At 37.5% G+C, this 22,700-nt stretch overlaps 2 protein-coding genes across 2 annotated transcripts in view; one reads left to right on the top strand and one right to left on the bottom strand.

Moving 5' to 3' along the window:
* Positions 1-593: 593 nt before the first annotated feature.
* On the bottom strand, positions 594-17,453 carry LOC121431202. The gene is made up of 8 exons (XM_041628711.1): positions 17,193-17,453; positions 15,744-15,836; positions 14,248-14,556; positions 13,374-13,421; positions 12,716-12,939; positions 3,496-3,559; positions 2,356-2,467; positions 594-1,704 (listed from the first exon to the last, which is right to left on the bottom strand). Exons 1-8 carry the CDS (start codon positions 17,266-17,268, stop codon positions 609-611), a joined length of 2,022 nt encoding a protein of 673 aa, XP_041484645.1. The 5' UTR covers positions 17,269-17,453; the 3' UTR covers positions 594-608.
* A 2,871-nt stretch (positions 17,454-20,324) lies between these two features.
* Positions 20,325-22,700, top strand: part of LOC121430877 (protein tilB homolog) — a 29,324-nt gene continuing 26,948 nt past the window's right edge. The window contains exon 1 of the mRNA XM_041628301.1: positions 20,325-20,461. The gene's annotated coding sequence lies outside the window, so the exon portion shown is untranslated. The remainder of the gene's footprint in view (positions 20,462-22,700) is intronic.

Genomic DNA, 22,700 nt, shown 5'->3' with positions numbered 1-22,700 from the left:
ATGAACTTTTGTCTTTAGTTTCCAAATTGCATTTTAAAAGAAAAAGAATTGTTCAGAAACTTGAATTACCGCCCCTTCCGGCGTTTTTAGTAAATGTCCCCTCCCATCCTCCCGCCGCGATGCCCCTGAAGAGGAGGAGGGTTGGGGTTACCTGCATAATACTTTTATAGTTCAAATTGTTTCTTTTTATTAGTGAAATTAGTGATTTGACAAGTAACTCATGTATCAGGTTTTAGTCCGCCAGCATTTGCAGCAAAGTATCATTATCAAAAAAAGAGAAGTAATAAATCGCTAAATTGAGACATCAGTAACCGTTTCATCCAGTCTTAACTGCAAACTTGAAAATAACAATTTAATATCAACGCAAAAAACGTACCCGTAGTCTTTAACGTTTTTATTTCAGTCATACATGGTGTAGGCTTATTAGGTATCAATTAAATGTAGAAAAGTTAATCATTCATACATTATCCATGTCTTCATTTTTAATGAACATTTTACACAATACAATGGATGATATCACCGGTTTTATAGTACACTTTATCTTAACACTTGTAACATAAAAAACGTTTCGAGTAAATCATTCTGTAATGACATATTCTGAATTTTACTTATCGCTGAATTTGTAACTTTCCGTAAGAATTATCCCCACCGTTGTCATTGGTCACACCGGAATCGGGTTTTTGTCCCAGGTTCCTCTGAAGATGTGAGTAGTCATGATCATCTTCAAGGCCTGCTGCAGGTTCTTGGTGATATCCTTGGTCCTCCAGGGTCTGGTATTCATTCAGATGATCTTCGGCTGCTCCGATTGGTGTCTGGTAATCATCGTCAGGGTTAGATACAGTGCCGTTAGTCTTTGGCTGGTCAATAATTGGTGAAGCATCTGAAGGCCTGGTGCGTTCGAGGCGATCGTATGGCTCCTCGGTAGCAGAACTCGGATCGTGAGAGGCATGTGTCACCCTCGGCCCTGCATCTGGAGTTTCGTAATCATCGCCTGCTGTTTCATCTGTCGGCGTTAGTGTGCTATATCCCGCGGAGCTTTCTTGGTGTCCAACGATCTTTGGTCCTTGGTGGAGAGCTTCGTACCTCGTATCTGAAGGAAGCTCTTTATCGTGAGAAGAGGAAGTTAACGTCTGTCCAGTTTGCGGTGTTGTTGCAATGTCTGAAGGCAGTTCTAGGGTAGCGTATTCAGGGGTAGGCTTCTGGAGAGCCTGGTAGCCGTTCTCATTTTCGGGTGCTTCCTGTAAGGCTCGAGCTAGTGGAAGATCACCATCTTGGCGAACACCATTGGTGGTGCTAAAGTCACGTTGCAATTCCTGGTAGGTATGTTGGTCACTGGACGTTCCATGATCGGGACCTTTATTTACCGCGTTCTTATCCACAGCACCGGCAGCGCCATTTTCACCTTTGATGAGCTCTTGATACAGACCAGACTCAACAGAAGTGGTCACACCAACCGATGTGTTTCCTGGTATGCTATCTGGGTAGTAGTAGTGGTGATAGTCCTGTTCTCCGATCTCATTGTAGGTAGTCGATTCCTCACCCCGATTGATCACGTTCGAGGAACCTTCGTGTTCTAACGCGGGGTTCGAAGCCGTGTATCGAGGATTCTCAGCCTCCATGCTCTCTCCTGATCTACAGCTATTCGGCATGTTTGGGTCGTTTTTAGCTGAGATGATATCTGCATTCGCCGTCTCCTTTTTGTTTCTATAAAGATAATGAAAGAGTTTGGGATGGTCAATCTCGCTTTGGGTTCTTTTCGTTTGGCTATCACATTCAGTGGCCAAGGAACCAGGTGGCGAGGGGGGGGGGGGGCTTCAGTTCCTCACTACTTGCAATGAGTGTGCGCAAAACTGTAAAATGACACCCTTGATTTAAATGATTTTTTTTTTCATGGTCAGCCCTCCCCCCCCAAAAAAAAAAAATCAAAATCGTTCCGCGTCCCTGAGAGTAAATATACTGAGGATGTTGGTTTTGCCAAATGAATATTATATTTTAAATGTCCTAGTAATCAGTAATACCGGGGGCCGTTTCATAAAGCTGTTCGTAGGTTAAGAGCGACTTTAAGAACGACTGCGGAACCCTTCCATGCCTTCTTACGTGCTAAACCTTTGTCAATCCAACATACCATTTACCACAAGAAAGGATCAGCAGTCGTTCTTAAAGTCGCTCTTAAATTACAAACAGCTCTATGAAACACCCACCTGGTCAGTAATAATGATAATGATATTACTATTGCTACTATCGTAGAGATAATTACAATCACATTCCCAAGTGCAAATATGAGTGTGTGTGTGTGTGTGTGTGTGTGTGTGTGTGTGTATATATAAATAAAATTGTTTGAATTTTATTAAATACCTTCGTTTACACCACATGAATGCCACAAACGCAAGTATCAAGATAGCCGCGATGACAACGACAATTGGTACAATGATCAGTGTAGCTCTCCTTTCACTCTTTTCACCGGAACCTGGATTTAAACAATTAATGAGATATGGAGGTAAATTATTTCGTAAATCTCCAAATGCACGGGTTCATAATTTACAAAGAGACACGTATCCGACGTGGGAAAGGACATGAGAAAACAGTTTTTAATAGAGATACACATATTTTACTCAAAGCGAAGACGATGACACGTCCATGCAAGAGAATATCACATTTTTCCTAAACGCAGTCAGAAATTAGGTTGTCATAAGCAATCAATATAATGTAATCAATAGAATAATAATTTAGATAATTCGAAGACATATACTTTCAGGACCTTTTTATGTTTTGTTTATCGTGCTGTTTGGTACGCGTATACGTTTCATTATCAATAATAAAGTTTTTTGGGAAATAAGATAAATATGATCTGATGTGTAAATTATCATTGTAAACGATTCAGATTCAATTAAGTGCTTATATATTTGCCAAAATTCACCAATATTTAACAATCTAATGTTAAATAATAAAACAAAACTGATGCAGTGAGATTGAAATTATCATTGATACTTTAATTTTCATTTCACATGTACTGCGCATCGAAATGTTTTGTGAAAATTAGCATGATTAGTAAAATTTGAAACATCTTTATTATTTCACATTCCATTTGTCTTCTGTTTGATCACCCTCTCTCCATTCTAATAACTTGTTGTTGGGGGTATAAAAACCTTGATTATTATCGAGTTTTGGGCATCACCGCGCAGAACGCTTTCAGGAACATAGGAAATATATTGTCAAACGCCCTTGGTGACAATGAGCAACCAAGGAGTCTTTGTAGAAAGCTGGTGATAGAATCAAACAGTAGTTTCGTTCTGGACTCTGGACAACCGACATACTTGCATTTTTGTTTTCGTTAGCTCCGAAACTTATGAAACTGCTATTTGAGTTCACAAAATTTCTTCAATGACCTCTCAGCTGTTCATTGTCATTGGACGGGCATTTTCAATACATTTATTGTGTTTTTAACTCCGTTCCGCGTGGCTGTGCGAAAACTCGCTAATTATAGCAGCGGCTCACCACGAAAGACGATTGTTTCTATCAAGACGTCGGATGCCATCTGCATTTGTGCGGAGACAACGATCTGTAAAAAAAATGAAATATGAAATATTTTTAGTTTTTAATCCAAATTGGTTGTTTATAATGTATTATCATTATTTCACTTTACTTTGAAATGGATATCAAACAATAAGAATTGAAAATGATTAATACAATGGCAGATTCAAGCGAATGCACTCGACCCCCCTCTATGTTTCGAGAATATTGAATACACATATCTGCATATTGATATAATCTAAACCACTACTGTACCGATCGATGGGGGGGGGGTGATGACGGCCATGTTCCCCAAAAATTTCTACGACTAAGGAAAAACAATTAGAAAAGGAAATAAAATGAATGGTAAAGAGTGATATGTGACGTTATTTCTCATAAAATTATGTCAAAATCTATTCCAAATTTGATTTTTGTATGGACTGTAGTCACAATTTTTGTTCGCTCCTTTCACCTCATACCTAGGTTTTTACTTTTTGTTTGCCTAATTGACCTCCTCAAACTGTTGGGCTTATTGTGCCACTGATCTTCTTAACGCAATAAAATTTTCATCTGAATCCCATGTACTGCTATTAAAGGGGAAGTTCACCCTGACAAAAACTTTATTGTAAAAATAGCAGAAAAAATAATAAAAAATATTGCCGAAGGTTTGAGAAAAATTTATCAAATAATTAAAAAGTTATTAGAATTTCAATTATTTGATTTGTGACGTCATATGCGAGCAGCATTCCTACATAGCGAATGGTAAAACATCAATAAAATGTCATTTTCTCAGAAAATTGAAAATGGTTTTCACTGTACCTTTTGTATATCAATAGACAAATTATTTCACACCCGATCATGAATAGAAAACAAAATTAAGTCATCAGGAACCATGCAAAATTTGAAATTCATGCATTTTATATTACTTAACACATGGGGCAGCTGCTCGTTTATGACGTCACAAATCCAAAACTTTGAACTCTAATAACTTTCTTACTCTTTAACGGATTTTCCTCAAACCTTCACCAATATTTTTTACTATTTTTCTGCTATTTTTGCAACAAAGTTTTCTTCAGGGTGAACTTCCCCTTTAAGTGATTTAATGAATAATACGACTATTTATGATTAGCTTAAAAGGGTACTCCGGATAATATCTAAAATAAATACAGTAAACTTCTGAAAGCAAAATGCTGAAAATTTCATCAAAATCTGATAACCAAATTAATAACAATGTTATTGAATTTAAAGTTTTGCAGTGTGTTGTGAAGGGGACATCCCGATAGACCGCGGGTCCGATAGACCGCGGGTCCGATAGTCCGCGGGTCCGATAGACCGCGGGTCCGTTAGACCGCGGGTCCGATAGTCCGCAGTGCGTGTAAAATTATGATCAGATATATCAAATGTCATCGAGAGGTCCAAAGGTCAAATGGTACGAGACCATGGGGTTCTATCAGGTGCGGATCCATGGGGGGGGCGAGGGGGAACTGCCTCACCCAACCCCCCCCCCCCCGCTCAAAAAAGAGGGGGGAGGGGAAAGGAGAGAATGGAGAGAATAAAAAGAGAGAGGAAGATGGGAAAAGAAGATAATAGAAAAGACAGTAAGAGGGGGAAAGGAAAGACAAAGAAAAAGGGAGAAGAACAGGGGGAAAGAAGAGAAAAAAGAGAAGAGGGAAAAGGAAGAGAAGAAAAGAAAGCTAGGAGAAAGGAAAAGGAGGAAAAAGAAGAAGAAAAAAAAAGGAAGGAAGAGAAGAATATTCAAATAGAGAGGAAGATGGGAAGAAAGATAAGGAAAAAAGAGAGATAGAGGAAGAGGGGAAAAGAAGAGAATAAAGAGAGAGAGAGTGGAAGGGGGGAGAAGAAAAAAAATTAAAAGAGGAAAAAGGGTAAAGGAAAGAAAAAGAAATAGGGATAAGTCATGGGGGAAAGAGAAAAAAGAGGAAGAGGGAAAAGAAAGAAAAGAAAAGAAAAGAAGAAGAAAAAAATAGGAAGAGAATAATATTAAAAAGAGAGAAAGATGGGAAGAAAGATAACAAAACGAGAGATGGAAATGAATGACAAATGTCCGATTGGGGGATTTGAAATCTCATCTTATTAGGTTGGAATATAAAAAAAAATAAGTTTAATCGTTGAAATATGTATCGTCTTAATGACTAACTTTTCGACCATTCCATAATATTTAACATTTCTGCTCGCGCTTCGCGCTCGTGGTAATTATCTAGTTACATACGCGTCCTGTTCAGGTTCACAAACATTGCCCAGAATGTTAAATTTTCAGGACAATATACATGAAATTTAATTTGTAGCTTGCATATGGCTTATGAGATTATAACACATTCAGTTGCTAATAAAGTAAATCTAGGAAATGACTGTTAGGACATGGGCGTTTGCCCCCCCCCCCAACAAAAAAAGAGAGAATCAAGGCTAAGAAAAAATAGAGAGAAAAGGAAAGGGAGTAGGATGAGATATACTATTATTTTCCAAATATGTCAAAATCTATCACGACCTTGTATTTTTGTAATAAAAGTGTCAACATATTTGCTTGCTCGCTTCGCTCACTGCCAACTTCTTATTAATTTTATGCGATACGCCATATCGAGCCCCCTCGAAATTGTTGGCTCATTACGGCACTTGGACTTTTAGCGGCCGATCGGGGAAAATATGGGTGAAAAAATGGCCCCTCCCCCTATTAGCGGAAGCTGGGTCCGCCCCTGACTTAGGCTTTCAGGATAAAATACAGGAAAATTCTTTTTAAAAAATGAGATCGCGCTTCGCGTTCTCATTATTCAATTAGGCCTTGTGAGATACCTCAATGTGTTTTTCAAGAATAAAATCTCGGATTTTGTTTAACGTCTTCTCCCCCCCCCCCCCCACTTCATTTATTTTTTTATCTTGGTGCCCTTGCCCACCCCCCCCCCCCCTGCACCCATGCTGAATAAATACGCCACTGATGAGGATAATTAGTCGAGACTGCATATTTCCTGGAGGTTATCATTAATAATATTGAAGGGTATACTAAAACAACAGTACAGAAACTACAGCTCCCGTTCACAATATTCTAGTTGGGCCTACTCTGGTGAGAAGTTAAACCAAATTGAAACCCCCCAAAATCACTCGTGCTTCGCGCTCCCATTGATATTACATCATGGGCGGAAATCCCAGGGGGACAGGGGGCGTGTCCCACCTACTCAAAATAGTAGGGGGGGGGCACAATATCAAATGTCCCCCTACTATTTTGGTCTTTGATAATCATAGAAATACATCATTCTAAATCGAAATAAAACACGTGTATTTTGGGACGAGATGACCTTACTTTGGCGATGATAACCTTTTTTTTTTGCTTGTCATATTTTCCCGCCCCTTGTCCCCATAGGCGGATCCAGGGGGCCGAGCTCCCCCCCCCCCTTGGTGGAGCAAAAAAAAGAAAATAAAAGGAAAGAAAGAAGGAAACTAGAATTTTAATTCGTCTGTACGGACGAATTAGGTGATCTGTCTGTGAATCTCATGATCACGATCACGATCTATTTTTTTTAATCATGATCATCATTTCAATGCAGATCAATATGAATATCATCACAATAAACGTAGTTTTATCAATGAAAGGACCTGTTAAATACTGTTGAAAGACATTGAAATAAAAGGTTGTATAAATCTTGTTTATCTAAAGAATGTCAATTCCAATTTAGCAAGTAATACCACGAAATAGTGACCATAGTGTTGACGAAAGCAAGATTCTAGAATCCAGTTTTGAAAAAAATTAAACCAGTATGCATTGACCAGTATTTAGTTGCCTCATGAGCAGTAATGACTAATATAAATGACATTTAATTTCTTACATGACGATACGTAGATTTCATTGCAAGATATTATACAAGCATGCCTTACATAGCAGGTTGGAGCAATTGCATAGACCAGGTGAATAGAATAGCAAAGCAATGAACACTGACGGAGGCATTTGTTGCATTTCTTTCTGGAATGCAGCGTTAGCCGTGTTCTTATAACAATACATAGCCAACTCTGAAATACCAGTTGCTAGTACACGCATTGTTGTTTTTTTGCATGTATTGAATCGCACAATCTAAAAGAATAATCAAGACATCAAGGTTGTTACTAATATCTCATCAAATATAAAACAATCATGTCACTTTAGTACCAATTAACTTTTTCTTATCATTTGCAGAATGAACCCCAAACTGGCTTATAGGGGTTACACGCAAAATGAGACAAAATTTAATAAAAAAAAATAATAGATGCTGATGGGTTTCGATCCAGGGACCCTCGCATTACAAGGCAGATGCACTAACCATCAGACCATATAGTAACTGCCATACACTTGCAAGGCAACGATAAAATATAACCTCAAATTGAATTTTTAAGGTGAAAGTTATATCATAAATTATACTTCTATACATTGTTAATATTTATGATGATCTCCTGCTCAAAATGATACAAATGTAACATTATTTGGAAGAATATATAATTAACTACAATATGTCGAAAACCGGGCGAAAAACGACCAATGATTACGGAGTTATAGTCATATTTGCAAAATTATTAAAACGTCATGAAACAAAAATTGAAAATTTTAGTTTTGACACCAATTTGAAGACGTTATGATAAAAAGTATTGTCAAACGTGACATGAAATCACATCTACAAGTCCTACTCTATCCGAATATAAAAGAAAATTTGGGGGTTAACGGACTATTTGAAGAGTTATATAGAATTTTGTAAAAGCATGTTTTTGCACATTTTTGGCCTATTGTGAACGCGCGCTTGCGCGCGTAATTCAAACTTTGACGGAGGCGCATTCCTTCATTACTGGTCGTAGAAGGTCGGTTAAGGTATCAAATTATTGGAAATTTTATAAAGAATGCATTGATGTAAAATAAAGTGCAGTTGTACGTTGCGTAAGGACGTTACGCGTGTAAACGCGCGCGAAAACCTGTGAGCGCGCAAATTCCTGAAATGCTTAGCATGACCTGATTCGTACTCTACTTTGATCAAAAAGTGATTTTGAGCATTTTAAAATTTTGACGCGCGCGTACATGCGCGTCGTGACCTGTAAAATGACCTTTGATGACATGGACAGTTGACCCTTGATCTGAAGTTGATTTCATGTTAATATTGTTAACTTTTGATGATTGATAATGAAGATATGATTGATAATGTGATTTTACAAAATGGCGCGTAGATGACGTCACGATGACCATTTGACGTTGAACTTGTTTCGTACACATCGTATGATAACTGTCCATAATTGATAACATTTTGATGAAAATTGATTGATTAGTTTTGATGATTTTGGTGGAACAAGAAAAGGGTGGAAAAAGAAAAATAAATAAAAAGAATAAATAAAGAAATAAATAAAAAAGAAAATTCGTAGAAACACAAGAGGTGATCTGTCAATAATTGACAGATCACCTAAAAAGGAGGAAAAAGAGAGGAGAAAAGGAAGAGAAGGACGACGAAGGCATAAAATAAGATGAGGGGAAGACTTGGAAAATAAAAAGAATCTTTCGTGCAACTATATAAAACTTTTTCTCGCGCTTCGCGCTTACATTGCCTATTAGGTGATTTACATATTGTTCAATGTGGAGTTCGAATATCAAGTTTGGAAGTCAATATACAACACATATTTCACCTCGGAAATCGAACTTTCATTATTTTGTGTAATTTACAAATTGGTTTTTAAAAAGTGCTCTGTAAAAATGTCAATTTTATGGTTCGAATGTTAACATTTGTTGCTTGCGCTACGCGCTCGCAGATTTTGATTTATCAGGTACCTATATTTTCGTGTATTCCATAAAGTTTTCAAAATATCCCTTTTCTGGTCAGATTATTAAGGCGCATCAGCTAGAGCGCTGCACGCTCGCATTTTGATTGGCGAGTTATATAAATGTTTCAATATTGTTTATACAACAAACTACTTAAAATCCCCTTTTCATGACAGTTTATCAAAAATTATAGCTCGCGACTTGCGCTCGCATTAATGGTTAAAAATATATAAACTGATGCATCCTATTCATAATCACAAAAGTGAAATGTCCAGTTTTTATGCCATGATATCATCACATTTCGCGCCCTCATTAGGCATTAATAAATATGATATCAATTTAATAATCAAATTGCCCCTTTGTTTCATCTCGCGCTTAGCAAGATAAATAGGAATATAGTCATCATTTTTCATATGATGGCATGTTGTAAGGATGTCCCGGTCCTATGTCAAAACTCAAAGTAATAATATTATCAGCTCTTTTTTAAGTGCGATCCATATCCACCTTACAATTTTTTTACAAAGTGCTAGAAATATAAAGCTGAAATTGACTCTTTTTTTCAGATCGGACTATCAAAGCTTCATGATTTCCATGATTAAAGTTGTATTTAGAATGCCTAGATTCCAGGTCTAAATATGAAACACGCATGTTTATTCAGATACCCAACTTGTTCTCTAATTTAAATCATTATCCAGTTTCAGATCACAATATCACAATTTTCTGCTCGCGCTTTGTGCTCGCATTATTAATGTAGGAAGACCCCATATTACTCATCCTTTTGATGATTTACAAAACATGAACAGAGTGGCCCAATTTTAGGTCTAAATCTCGATTTTTCTTTTCTGCTCGCGCTTCGCGCTCGCATCAATCGTTAAATTACATAGCTATCCTGTTTACGATTACAAAAACTGATTGAAATTTTCCATTCTTTTTTTTTTAAAGGTAAAAAATGGTCAGCTCGCGCTTCGCGCTCGCCTTTTTTGATTGTTGAAATATGTGACGCCTTCATGGCTAAGTGCAAGCAGTCCTTAACAGGTACCCGTTTAAAACGTATATTTTTTTGCTCGCGCTTTGCGCTCGCATTATTAATACTCATATTTTTTAGGATTTACAAATCATGAATAGAGTGTCTCGTTCAGTAAATATTATAGGACTAAATCTATAAATTTTCCGCTCGCGCTTGCTTTAATTGTTTACTCATATACATATTCTGCTTGAGTTAAAAAAAGTGCTTAAAATTTCCTATCTTTGGGTGAAAATTTCAAAAAGATTCAGCTCGCGCTTTGCGTTCGTAGTAATTATTAAGTCGCATACATGTCTTTTTCACGATAACAAACATTGCCCAGAATCAGTTCAAGTTTTAGGAAAAAATACATAAAATTTCCCCAAAAATTAGTTCGCGCTTCGCGCTCGCATCATATAGATGAGGATTATGATATTATGTATTAATTCATAAGAATAAAGCCAAGAAGTGACTAATGAAGACTACCCCTTCAAAGAAACAAGCAAAAATTGTCTTCGAGCTGCCGATCGGGGAAAATATGGCTGAAACAAATTTCCGCCCCATCCCCCCCCCCCGTTGGCGAAGGCTGGAACCGCCCCTGTGTCCCCCTACCTTTTGGTATTTATGTATTCATGGATTTTTTTTCAAGAACATATTAAAAAGTGGTCTTTATTTTTTTAATGTGATTATAAGATAATTTAAGTTAGCCTGGCCGGGAGGGCGTGGGCGCCATTTTTCGAAAAGTACACATGGGCGCCAAACATCAGGTCGAATTTGCTCCCCCTTCCTCCCCTTGAAATCCTGGATCCGCGCCTGGGTTCTCTAACAATAACACAATTAGGGCAATCACCCCCTGACAACTACTTCAAGGAAAATATTATCACCATATTTTTTACCGCCGGGGACTGTTACCCCCCCCCCCCCGGAAATTTACTCTCCAGATAATTATGAAAAAAATAATTGTGAAAATGCCTTAACGTGACGACATGGCGTGGTACTTTATCTTACCATGTCTTAATCATTGGCGGCCGAAGGCAAAACATTTAGGGGGATCCACCTGAAATTTTGGGATGGACACAGGTAAAAAATTGACAAGCAAATCAACCAAAATTTTAGGAGGGACCACCAAAATATTTTGACAAGGAAAAAAAAGATGGTTATCAACCAAAAAATACTAAAAATATTTTAGGGTGGTCTACCTCAATTTAGGGGGACGTAGAAAAGAAATTGACGACCAAAAATAGGATCTCAACTAAAAATTTAGGGGGACCGTCCTCCCACCTCAAATTTAGGGGAAAGCACCCCCCCCCCCGCTTCCGCCGCCTAATTAATAAGCTTCTTATTTCGACATAGCGATATATTCTATCTTGCCAAGTCGATATGTCAACATGGCGAGATATGAAGTGTACAAGTCCCGGCAAGAATCCCGATATATCGCCATGTTGACATGTAACATAATTATTTAAGTCGACTTGGCAAGATACAATATCTCGCCATGTTGACATATAACTTTTTATAAGTGGAGTGACTTGGCAGGATAACGTATCTCGCCATGCGGACATAATAAGCTTATTTAGTCGACATGGCAAGATAAAGTATCTAGCCATGTCGTCAAGTCGATGGCATTTTAGAGGCTCCGCATGGCGTCTAGAGGGCATATTTCCGGGGGGGGGGGGTAACAGTCCCCGACGATAAAAATATGGAGATAATATTTTCTTTTTGAGTAGTAGATGTCAGGGGGCGATTGTCCTGTGGGTCATCGTTATAGAACCCCATGGACTCGTATCAATGACCTTTTGACCTCCTGATGACATGGATTTCACTATATTGTCCTGATCATAATTTTACACACAACGCGGACTATCGGACCCGCGGTCTATCGGGCCCGCGGTCTATCGGACCCGCGGTCTATCGGACCCGCGGTCTATCGGACCCGCGGTCTAACGGACCCGCGGTCTATCGGACCCGCGGTCTATCGGGCTGTAACCGTTGTGAATACAGTATGCACGTCGTCATGATTATTCATTAGATGGGTTGATGATGTCACATCCCCACTTTACTTTTTATTACATGAAATCACTTTCCTACATGTGTAAAGGATGTTTTCTTATAATAAAATAAGTTGCAGCGATGAATATATTTTCATTAAATCAGTTGCCAATCATGCATTTTTTTAGTTCTTGGTGGAAAACAATAATTTCTTGTAATAAAATATAAACAAACAATTTTGCGATATCAGTTTACTCATTGAATATGAAGACATGCATTTTAGAATATAGAAATCTTAAAAATGTCATAACATTGTTATTCCTTGTTCGATTTTTATCACATAGACAGTTTTTTGTTCGTCTGATTTTTTAAATATCTGTTCAAATTCTATTGTTTCAGCCTAGAGTACTATTGTTAATGTCTGTTTTGGCTCAACCTACCATCACTAATTTGGTTGATTTACGAAAGCATGATAAATTCGGCCAGGTGTCAACCCGCGGCATGGTGGAGGTGCCGGGAAGTTCATCATGAAATTTCTCGCACATAATTGTTCTGTATGTGTCTGACATCCCTTGGCCTTGCCGATATGATATGAGCACACTGTCGTAGGTAGGATGGATATGGTCACAGGTGACTCGATATATCCAAGCACCAGATTGGCCATCTGCAGGAGAATGAAAACAAAAGCATCCTTAATCATAATCCAAGTCCGGAGGGAATTCATTTTTTTTTTTACGTTTTGCGAACTTGAGAAAATTTACACAAAGAAAAAAAAGGGTAATTCTTTTATCAATTTAGATTTAAAAAAATCAATGTACCGAAGGGAACAGGGGCATATGTTCAGTTCAGTTCATAGCCCGCCAGAATTTTGATAACTTTTTTTTCTTGTTTTAGATAGACGTGGAAAGTGTCTCCAAAATTGGCGATGAGCATTCGGAGGGGGGGGGGTGTACACTTTCCCCTCCTGTAAAGTTAATGCGATCAATTAAGATTGGGACTAGAGTAATGAAATAATATATCAGACATAAGAATTCAGATATTTTGGATTATTCTTGCAGAATATGCCTCCTTTTGCAATAAGGAACTTGTTATAATTACCCCTTTCCTGGTCGTAACAGGACGTCGAATCTTGTAGATTATGTTGTTCTGTGAAAAAAAGACAAGTAACCGATGTGGCACTATATTAGCTTTCCTTCACTCACCTTCATCATTATATCGATATATATTTATAATATGTTAACTAATCCTATATGACTACAAACTTCCCTCGGACATGTCTCCAATGGAGGCACCAGGGGGAGGGTGCATCCCCCCCCCCGATATTAAACATGAAAATTTTGAACATTTTCTCATCCGGTCAATGCTGACAGAAATATAAAATTCTAAATCTGGCTTACAGTGGCTGTTGGTTGAGATAAATGTAAGATAACATGGGGCTTTGAACCCAGTGTTCAAGTCAGTATTATACACAAATTATTCTTCCCGTAATTCGAGTTTTCTTTTTTTTCAATACCTCGTTGACACTGCTCACCTTTACGAAACCCACGATTGACCTTTCGTAACTGATCACGAAATTTAGATTGCTACAACTGATACACTCTTAGCATGTTGGGCAACATACTGTCCACACAACAAATGACTAAAAATATTATCCAACTCTGGCTATATTTTTTAACAAGTAACTCATTTGCAACAACTTTAAGAATTATTATTGTCACCCCTTATTATTGAGTTCTCGGTTCTCATATAGTCTGAAATAATAGTAACTGATATTAATTTCATACAATATTGGACCCTAAATTCCTATTGCGCATGATTTTCTATATCCACAGTTCCCGCCACAATTATACGTTGAATCTGGACCATTCAAGTGTTTTCACAAATTCTGTAAAATATGTTTTCCATATTTTATATCGCGGAAAACCGGAAACTTTGAGTAATAAAGGGGCTTTTATAGTCTATACGTACGTACCAACTAATTTGACTGCCCGGGCATTGAGCATAAACCTCCTGTTTAAGCCTCCCCGATTTTTATATTCAGAAAAAATCTTCAGAATATTTGTCTCAGAGAGCAGATACATCGGATAACCGGATTGGTGGTTTTCACTCGATATAACGTGATCATAATTCTCATTGAAGGCTTCGACGATGACGTCATCACTGTCTATCGGAGATATACGAAGAAGAATTTGCCATTCCTCTTGAGCGACAAGCTCGAAGGAATGTCCCCCTTCATCATTAGAACCACATGATATGTTCGCACGAGCATCAATTGGTACGGCTATAAAAGAGGATCAGAATGGCGGGAAAAAATGATATAACTTTATGATTTCATCTAAGAGTGGATGCATATTGAATAAAAATAGAATAATATCATCCCGACGATTCCAATCAAATCCCCAAAGTCGAGCAAAAATTGGCGAAGGTGAAAGAAAAAATTATAGATGTGAATTAATTTCTTGCAAAAACGTGAATTAACCACCTTCATCAGGATTCTGTTTTGTAAAATCCTACATAATAAGATTTTTTTAAAATCGATATGGCAATAATTCACACACAAAATAAATGCTGGAAATAAATGAGTTCACATGCATGTGGAATGAATTTAATAATACTGGCGATTCAAAAATTTAGAAAGTAATCTCATATGTAATGGTCATAACCTCAATTTCAAATGCATGATAGGATAAGAATAAGAAATTGCGTGCGAACAGAACAGAAGTGTTGATTATGACTGGAAATATGTTTTTTTGCCACTTTCTGTTTCGGGTTCAAGTTTTGTTGAAAATGTCAGTCAAAAATACGTAATTTTCTGAAGTTTGCTTCAATTTGTTTATGATTATTTGGCTGATAAATTCAAAAGAAAACACTTAAATATCAAGTCCACCCCAGAAAAATGTTGATTTGAATAAATAAAGAAAAATCAAACTAGCATAATGCTGAAAAATTCATCAAATTCGGATGTAAAATAAGAAAGTTATGACATTTTAAAGTTTTCGCTTAATTTTCACAAAACAGTGATATGCACAACTGAGTGACATGCAAATGAGACAGTTGATGATGTCACTCACTCTCTATTTCTTTTGTTTTTTGTTGTTTGAATTTCATTTTTTTACAGATTTGACAATAAGGACCAACTTGACTAAAAAAATATTGTATTACGCAATGCTAATTCCAAATGTTCAGGGAAGTCGCTTTTTCACTTAACAATGAATAGAAAATTAGAATATTTCATACAATAAAATACAAAAGAAATAGTGAGTGGTTGACGTCTTCCTCATTTGCCTATACCGACCAGGATGTGCATATAACTGTTTTGTGAATTTAAGCGAAAATTTATAACGTCATAACTTTTTTTTATTTTACATCAGAATTCGATTAAATGTTCATTGTTACTCTTGCTGGATTTTTCTCTTTTTATTCAAATCAATATATCAAAATAAAATACCAAGAATACTGTTGGGTTACCTTCATCAAAGGACATGTCCAGCTGATCAGTATCGGCATCCACTGAAAATTCTCTCATACCATCATTACCTTGATACACACACATTAATTCACCTTTGATGTCATGGATGTCATGGATGTCGTGGTAGTGATGGAAAAAAAAGAAAATAAAGGTTGAAAGTTAAGGACTGACTTGCAGTTCCATGATCAAATAAGATTATTGAAAAATACTTTTTTGCAAATTCCCATACGATGCAGGAATGTCATTGTATAATCTGCTGGGCAAACCCGTCACTCGAGTTAAGGGTCTGAATGTGCAGCCTACTCATGCCTTCACACGGTGTACATAAAGACCCCCGAACAGCAAGTTTTGTATGTGCTAGTCTTTGCGTGGAGGCACACTTGTCGATCAAAGTTCCAATCAGGGCATGTGCCTGCAGACTAGTCATTGTACGTTGACGATGGGGAAAAGGGGTTTTAAGAAAATATTCTGTTGTACAATAAAATGCTACTCTACTAGCAAAACAAAGTAGGTCCATGGTTTTCCTATATAATCAGATGTTTTTAACTTTTCGCGACATTTCTTTTTTCTTCCCTTCCTCATATCCCCTTTTGTAAGTTGCAAATTCTCATTAGATTGAGCCTTATGAAATATGCAATTAGACATTTACGACCGAGAACAGATTAAATACAAACAGTTTCATATCTACAATACATAATATATGCGTATGGCATTTACTTGAAATATGATATTTTACCCATTTTTACAATATGTTTCTTCCTATGAAAAAAACACATACACAGAGTCATTTTCCAGTATAATATGTTTAATACGTTATTTCCTTGGGCTTCATCTATTGGCACGTAGGAATTAGTCCGGGGGGGGGGCACTTCCATTCACGAGTGGATATACCATGCATGCGCGACCAAGGGGTCTCGAAAAGCACCCTAAACACGTAATTTCCATATTCTGAAAATGAACCCCTTAACAAGTATTGGCGTGTGAAACCCTACCCTTAACAAGTATTGCAAACAAAAACGATACTCTTGGCAAATATTTCCTGAAATGAACCCCTAAACAACTGAGTACAGGAATGTTTTATTGTTACGGTTCCTTCGGTCGTCGGCTTTACCTTATTTGGTTTAGTACGACCCCACTTCTACACCTCGCGCAAATCGGACTCAAAACACGAAGTGTTGGGGCAAAAATGACATTCTTTATAAAACATTTTAATTTTGTTTTATCATCCCCGCAAATTAGACCCTAAACACGTAATTTTCATAGCGAAATAGATACCCTTTTTTTCATTATTTTTGTGTTTTGGCACCCTTATCACGTTACGTACGTAACGTGCCCTATCGTGAAAAAGACATCCTTTTTACGTGTTTTTTTGGTAGCGCATGGTATCCACTCGTCAATGTAAGTGGCCCCTCCGGGGAATTAATTCAGTTCAATGTCGACATTCTTACCATTTGGACATACTACTCCATTGAAGATCAAGATAAAGAGCAATATAAATTGTAAATACAACTTCTGCCTGTCCATGATGGCCCCTCCAAGTACATATAAATATTAATTCACGAACAGATGACTGAGTAACTTTGAATCGCCTTATAGTGGTTGCATTTAGCCTTTCCAATAGAGAAACACGGTTGTGAAAAATAGTATATGTGGAGTATTGTGAAAATTAAGCCCAGTTTGTGTACGGCCGGATCAATGGAAGCGATTTGTACGTTTACTATGAAACGGACCAGGAAATCGAAATATAGATTTTACCCTAACTTGCACGGTCGAATACCTTCCCACAATAATAATGACGTATCGAATCTAGCGATGATTCTATACTTCTGTTTTCACGCTCTGTAGCTGCTGCTCTCATCGCGTGGTAGTACTGATTGTTAATTGAGGGTGTGGATGTTATCATTGCCACTGTTCACCAGGATCCTGTTCTATTTAAAAAAAAAAATCGGATTACGTCGTTTAATGAGTTTTGAATGAATAGATTTTACCACAGGCAGATAGACAGGGTCTTTTTTGGGGGGGGCCATATGCCAACGCCTCCCCCCCCCCCGCAAAAAAAAATCTCGACCGAGAGAAAAAAGGAGAGAGAGAAAGAAAAGGAAAGGAAAAATATTTACCAAACATGTCAAAATATTTTTCAAAATATGTTATACATTCTGTTTTCTCTGTATAAGGAGGTCAAAATTCTTGCTAATATTATGCCGACATGCAGCCATGGAAATGAGCAAAACCACCGAAATGGCAGCCATATTTTGTTGGCCGGCCTACATCTGCCGTTTTAATTTTCATAAATCAGTTGTGAAAGGTGGACTTCGGATTGCGTCTTTTGAAAATTATAAGTCAGGCCTTTTACTGTTAATTTTTATACAAGTCAAACACAAATTACTTTGAAGATTGAGGGAAGAGTTAAAATATTCTCATTTATTTCTTTCATATATTTCACGACCAAAAAAAGGGAAAGGAAATCAAGAAAAGGAAAGAGAAAATGACAAAATATAGGACATAATTTTCTCAATATTATGTCAAAATCCATCACAAAATTGTTTTTTGGTAATGAAAATGTCAAATTCTTTGCTCGCAAGCTTCGCTTGCAAGCATCATTTTATCAATTTTGCACAATATATGGGATATCATATCTAGCCCCCTATAATGTTTGGCTTGTTACGCCACTGCTTTATATAGGCCTTCAAGTAAAATAATATACTGATTTATTAATGGGCAGCAATAAGCCTGTATAAGTATCCCCAGCTGCTTAGGAGTATTTTATCTTACAAATCTATAAAAAAAGTAGTTTGTTGACTAATTAGAACAAATAGGATGACACTGGAAGTCCCGTGATCTCAATAATGATGATGATGATGGTCATGGGAGAGTGTTTGGTGATCAAGATGATAATTAATTGGACTTGTATTTCGCCAAATCTACTCTTAAGAGTGTTCAAGGTAAAGAAATTAAGAAGAACTGAGCAAAAATTAAACGTTTTTATTAATGTTTTTATGAACAACCTAAACAACATATATCGCCGTTATCGTCTTCATCATCATTATCAGAGGTGCCGTGAGCAAAGCATTTATCTTTTATCTTGCTTTCAAATAAATAGAAATGCTATATGCGTTATTGGTAACTAGGTGTGCACTTGTAAAAAAAATCAAATTCATAATAAAATCAGTATATGAAGATTCTTGTTAAACGGACGATAGACCCAATTTTGTTGCAGGGGTGCAAGGATCGAGAAAAGCTAGGCAAATGGCGATGAGAATGAAGTCAAAGCGGTTTTTGATAGGTGTTCGAAGTTAGTTTTAAAGGAAAAATCTAGTAAGCCACAAAAAGCAGAACATGAAAAATTCGATGAGATAGTCTAGTACAATCGCTAGCTGACAATTCCAATATTTTATTTTCCCATGATAAAGTTAACCAACTCGTTATAGGATTGTAATTTATGAACTAACAAATGTTACACTGATTGGATCAAGCCAACAAACCTAATTGCTCTTTACTGAACAAAAGTAATATACCTATACCGTCATTCTTTGACAACTCCTCTCAAGATGTTAATAGTTTTGCAAAGTGTATTTTAGGTAATTATTAATTACTAACTTAATTTCGTGTGCATGTGTGTGGGTGTGCGTGTGTATGTGGGTGTGTGTGTGGGTTGTGTGTGAGGTGCCGTGGCCGAGTGGTCTAAGGCGCCTGGCTATACATGGAAAGTCCTGGGTTCGATCCCCTGCCGCGACACCTATGCCTGTGAGCAAGGCATTTAATCTACAATGCTCTTTTATCTTGATTTTAAATGAATGGAAATGCTATATGCATTACTGGTAACTAGGTGTGCACTTGTTTAAAAAAAAAGTGAGGGCGGGTGATCGGGGTATCAATATTGTTAAATTAGCCTACTAATTATTTAAACTTAGAGGTTTGCCTGTCACAAAAACTTTGCCTTTTTCTGCAAGCCCCACCGTTTTACTATAAAATACAAAAATCATCTGAGTTAGCTTAATTTATGAATTGCGTTTATCAAGTAAAAAAATATTTCTTGTAATACTGCATGTTGACTTTTTTATGTTATGTTTATTACACTGTGAGACGGAAACCAATCGAAACTTTATAAAAATCAAGCTAACTCTATATCTGGATTGTTTCATTAAATTATCTTTGTGGAATCATAAAATGACTCAATCGCCATACGCACATGTGGGATATAGATCGAGTATTTTATTGGTTAATTTGAATGCCATGTTTATCTAGCCTTTTTTTTAACACAGAAGTATATTTGGCACAGAGCCCCAACAAAGAATAAGTCGATTTGAATGATAGACAAAACTGATAAAACAATTACTATATGGGAGATGGAGTTCAACCGGTATTAACTGTCCCGATCGATCAGTGTTCCCCCAGCCGGGCTGCGTCCATCGTTGAAAATTTTACAATCTTTAATATTTCTGGGAAAGGGTAGGTGGAATTATCCCTCTGCTACCCTCGCCCCCCCCCCCCCCCCTTCCCTCGCCAATATAATTTTCCCCTGTATTTTTTTTTCTACGCCACCAAAATATGCGACTGTTTACTTGCCCAACTGTAGTGGGCGTCCTTCCAAACATGTAAACAAGTCAACTTTGTCAAATCCAGGATTATTTGTAATACTGAACTACTGAAGTAAATCATCGGATAAATTACGGAGGAAAGAGGCGGGTTACGTTCTGAGGACTATTTCCAACGATAAGTACGGCAAAACAATTATTTTCAGGTATTTAGAGGCCAGTACGGCCTCCGAAATTTTGCACCGTCCGAGAGTGCTCCCCACTGCCCGCCGCGCTCGGCTAGCGCCGGCTGAGCTGTGGGGTAGCCAAGTCGTAGTAGGATGGATGATGGGGGTCGGGTGTCCGGACACTTAATCTTTTAAAGCCTTTTTTTGTCTTTGGATTACTCTGAAAATATGAATTCAATACTTGTGATCATCTTCTATTGGCATAATCGTGATATAGTCCCCAAATCCAAAAGTGGGGATTATTAGAATCACACCTTCCACAACGCATGAAAATCACCACTCATGGTTTCAAATCGTCTCGTGTGTGAAGGATTCATATGCACCTGGTGCACGCGAATCTTTCACACCCTTTTTACTAAAATAACTATGACTTTACATCGTAGCTAAGCATTATATTTATTCTATGACACTTACCGAACCATATGGATCGTTTGTTGAATTCTGTTTGGTGTTGTTTTTAATAAAATAAGAGCATTTTTCGTGATCTTCACGTAGATGCCTCTTGATCAGCGTTGATATCAACTTTTGCCTAAAGAGGGCGCGCGATATTATTTCAAAGTCGGTAGGCACTTAAGAACCAAGTTTGAAAGGATACTCGTAAAATTATATCACTCTCGCCGATGAATATTCATTAGATCGTGGTCGTGCGTGTTCAATACACACTGAGTGCATGCATGCAGAGAGTTTTTATTGAACGCGCACGACCACGATCTAATGATTATTCATCGCGAGAGTGACGTAATTTTACGAGTGTCCTTTCAAACTTGGTTCTTAAGTGCCTACCGTACCTTTGTTTACGGTGTTGCAAGCTAGCTGCATTCTAGGCGATCAGCATTATTTTCTTGCTCGTTCAATCCACTTTCATCATCATCTTGTCAAAAGATGGTGTACTTTACCAATAAGTATATACATGAGATGCAACCTGTTGATTTTTGGTACAATTTCCTATTATGCGCTGACGACTTGAATTGAGAATGTTCGATACGAAAAATTGCTTTTCGATTGTTGTTTGCGTACTTTCCACCGCAGTATTAAGGACGGATCGAACGGAGTATCCTGGTTGAGACTTGGAGGTAAGCGATAAAAACACTTTTATAAATAATTTCCAATTCATTAAAAAAAAAGTTAAATCATAAAAACAAATTTCCATTAGTGGAGAAATACTCAAATGTTTGGCGTTTTTTATTCCCTCACATTCGTGTGATGAATGAAAACGTCAAAGTCCACTATGAAACCACATGCGTTGTGCGAGGTTAGTATTACTAACCTCGCATGTTGTGTGAGTGGAAAATCACTTCCTTTCTCCAGAACACAGTCCCCAACTCTCGCACAGCTCTGTAGCAAAATGATAACACACACAAATGAAACACACTGTATATAAACACTAGGGTTCTCTCCCTATTTATATACTCGTGATACAGTCCCCACTCAATGGGAAACCAAGTTTGATTTTCACGGCGGTGGGGACAGTTTCAACAGTATAGTATACTCGTGATACAGTCCCCACGCTAAGAATGGGATACACAGTTCACTTTGTACGCAGTGGGGACAGTTTCAACAGTATAGTATACTCGTGATACAATCCCCACGCTATGGGATACACAGTTCGTTTGGCACGCAGTGGGGATAGCTCCAACAGTATCATACTCGTGATACCGTCCCCTCACAACATAAAATCGTGCTCGTTTAACAAGGGGATGGGGACAGTGTCCCGATGTAATGTGACAAGGATAAAGCATTTTAGGGTATGGCTGCGGAAGTTGGGGGGGGAGGGCTTCAGCCCCTACCTTTTTCCAAACATAAACGTGAAAATATGACCATAGGATTGTGATTTTATGTGCAGCTTCCCCCTTTTGCACCCACAAATGTAATGCACTTTACCCACGAATGTAATAATTTTTGATCGCCCACAGATGTAATCCTTCTAAACTAAGTCTAAAATCCTATAAAACTTCCTTCATATAGCACAAAAGTGCAAAGTCTTTTTTCCAGACCCGGTTAATTAAAAATTATAATGTAAGTCCAAAGTCTTTTTTCCAGACCCGGTTGTTTCCAAACTTATAATATAGGTTCAAAGTCTTTTTTTCCAGACCGACGATCGACTAGTACGCGCTCGGCTGAAAAAGTGTGAAAGTGTGACCAATTTGCGCACAATCGTTTTGCAAGGCTTTAGAAGAGAAATCAGGCAAAGATA

The sequence above is a fragment of the Lytechinus variegatus genome, chromosome 17 (assembly GCF_018143015.1).
Source record: "Lytechinus variegatus isolate NC3 chromosome 17, Lvar_3.0, whole genome shotgun sequence".
Taxonomy (NCBI): Eukaryota; Metazoa; Echinodermata; class Echinoidea; order Temnopleuroida; family Toxopneustidae; genus Lytechinus; species Lytechinus variegatus.
Note: the sequence above shows the minus strand (reverse complement) of the source record. Positions and strands in the feature narration are given on the sequence as shown.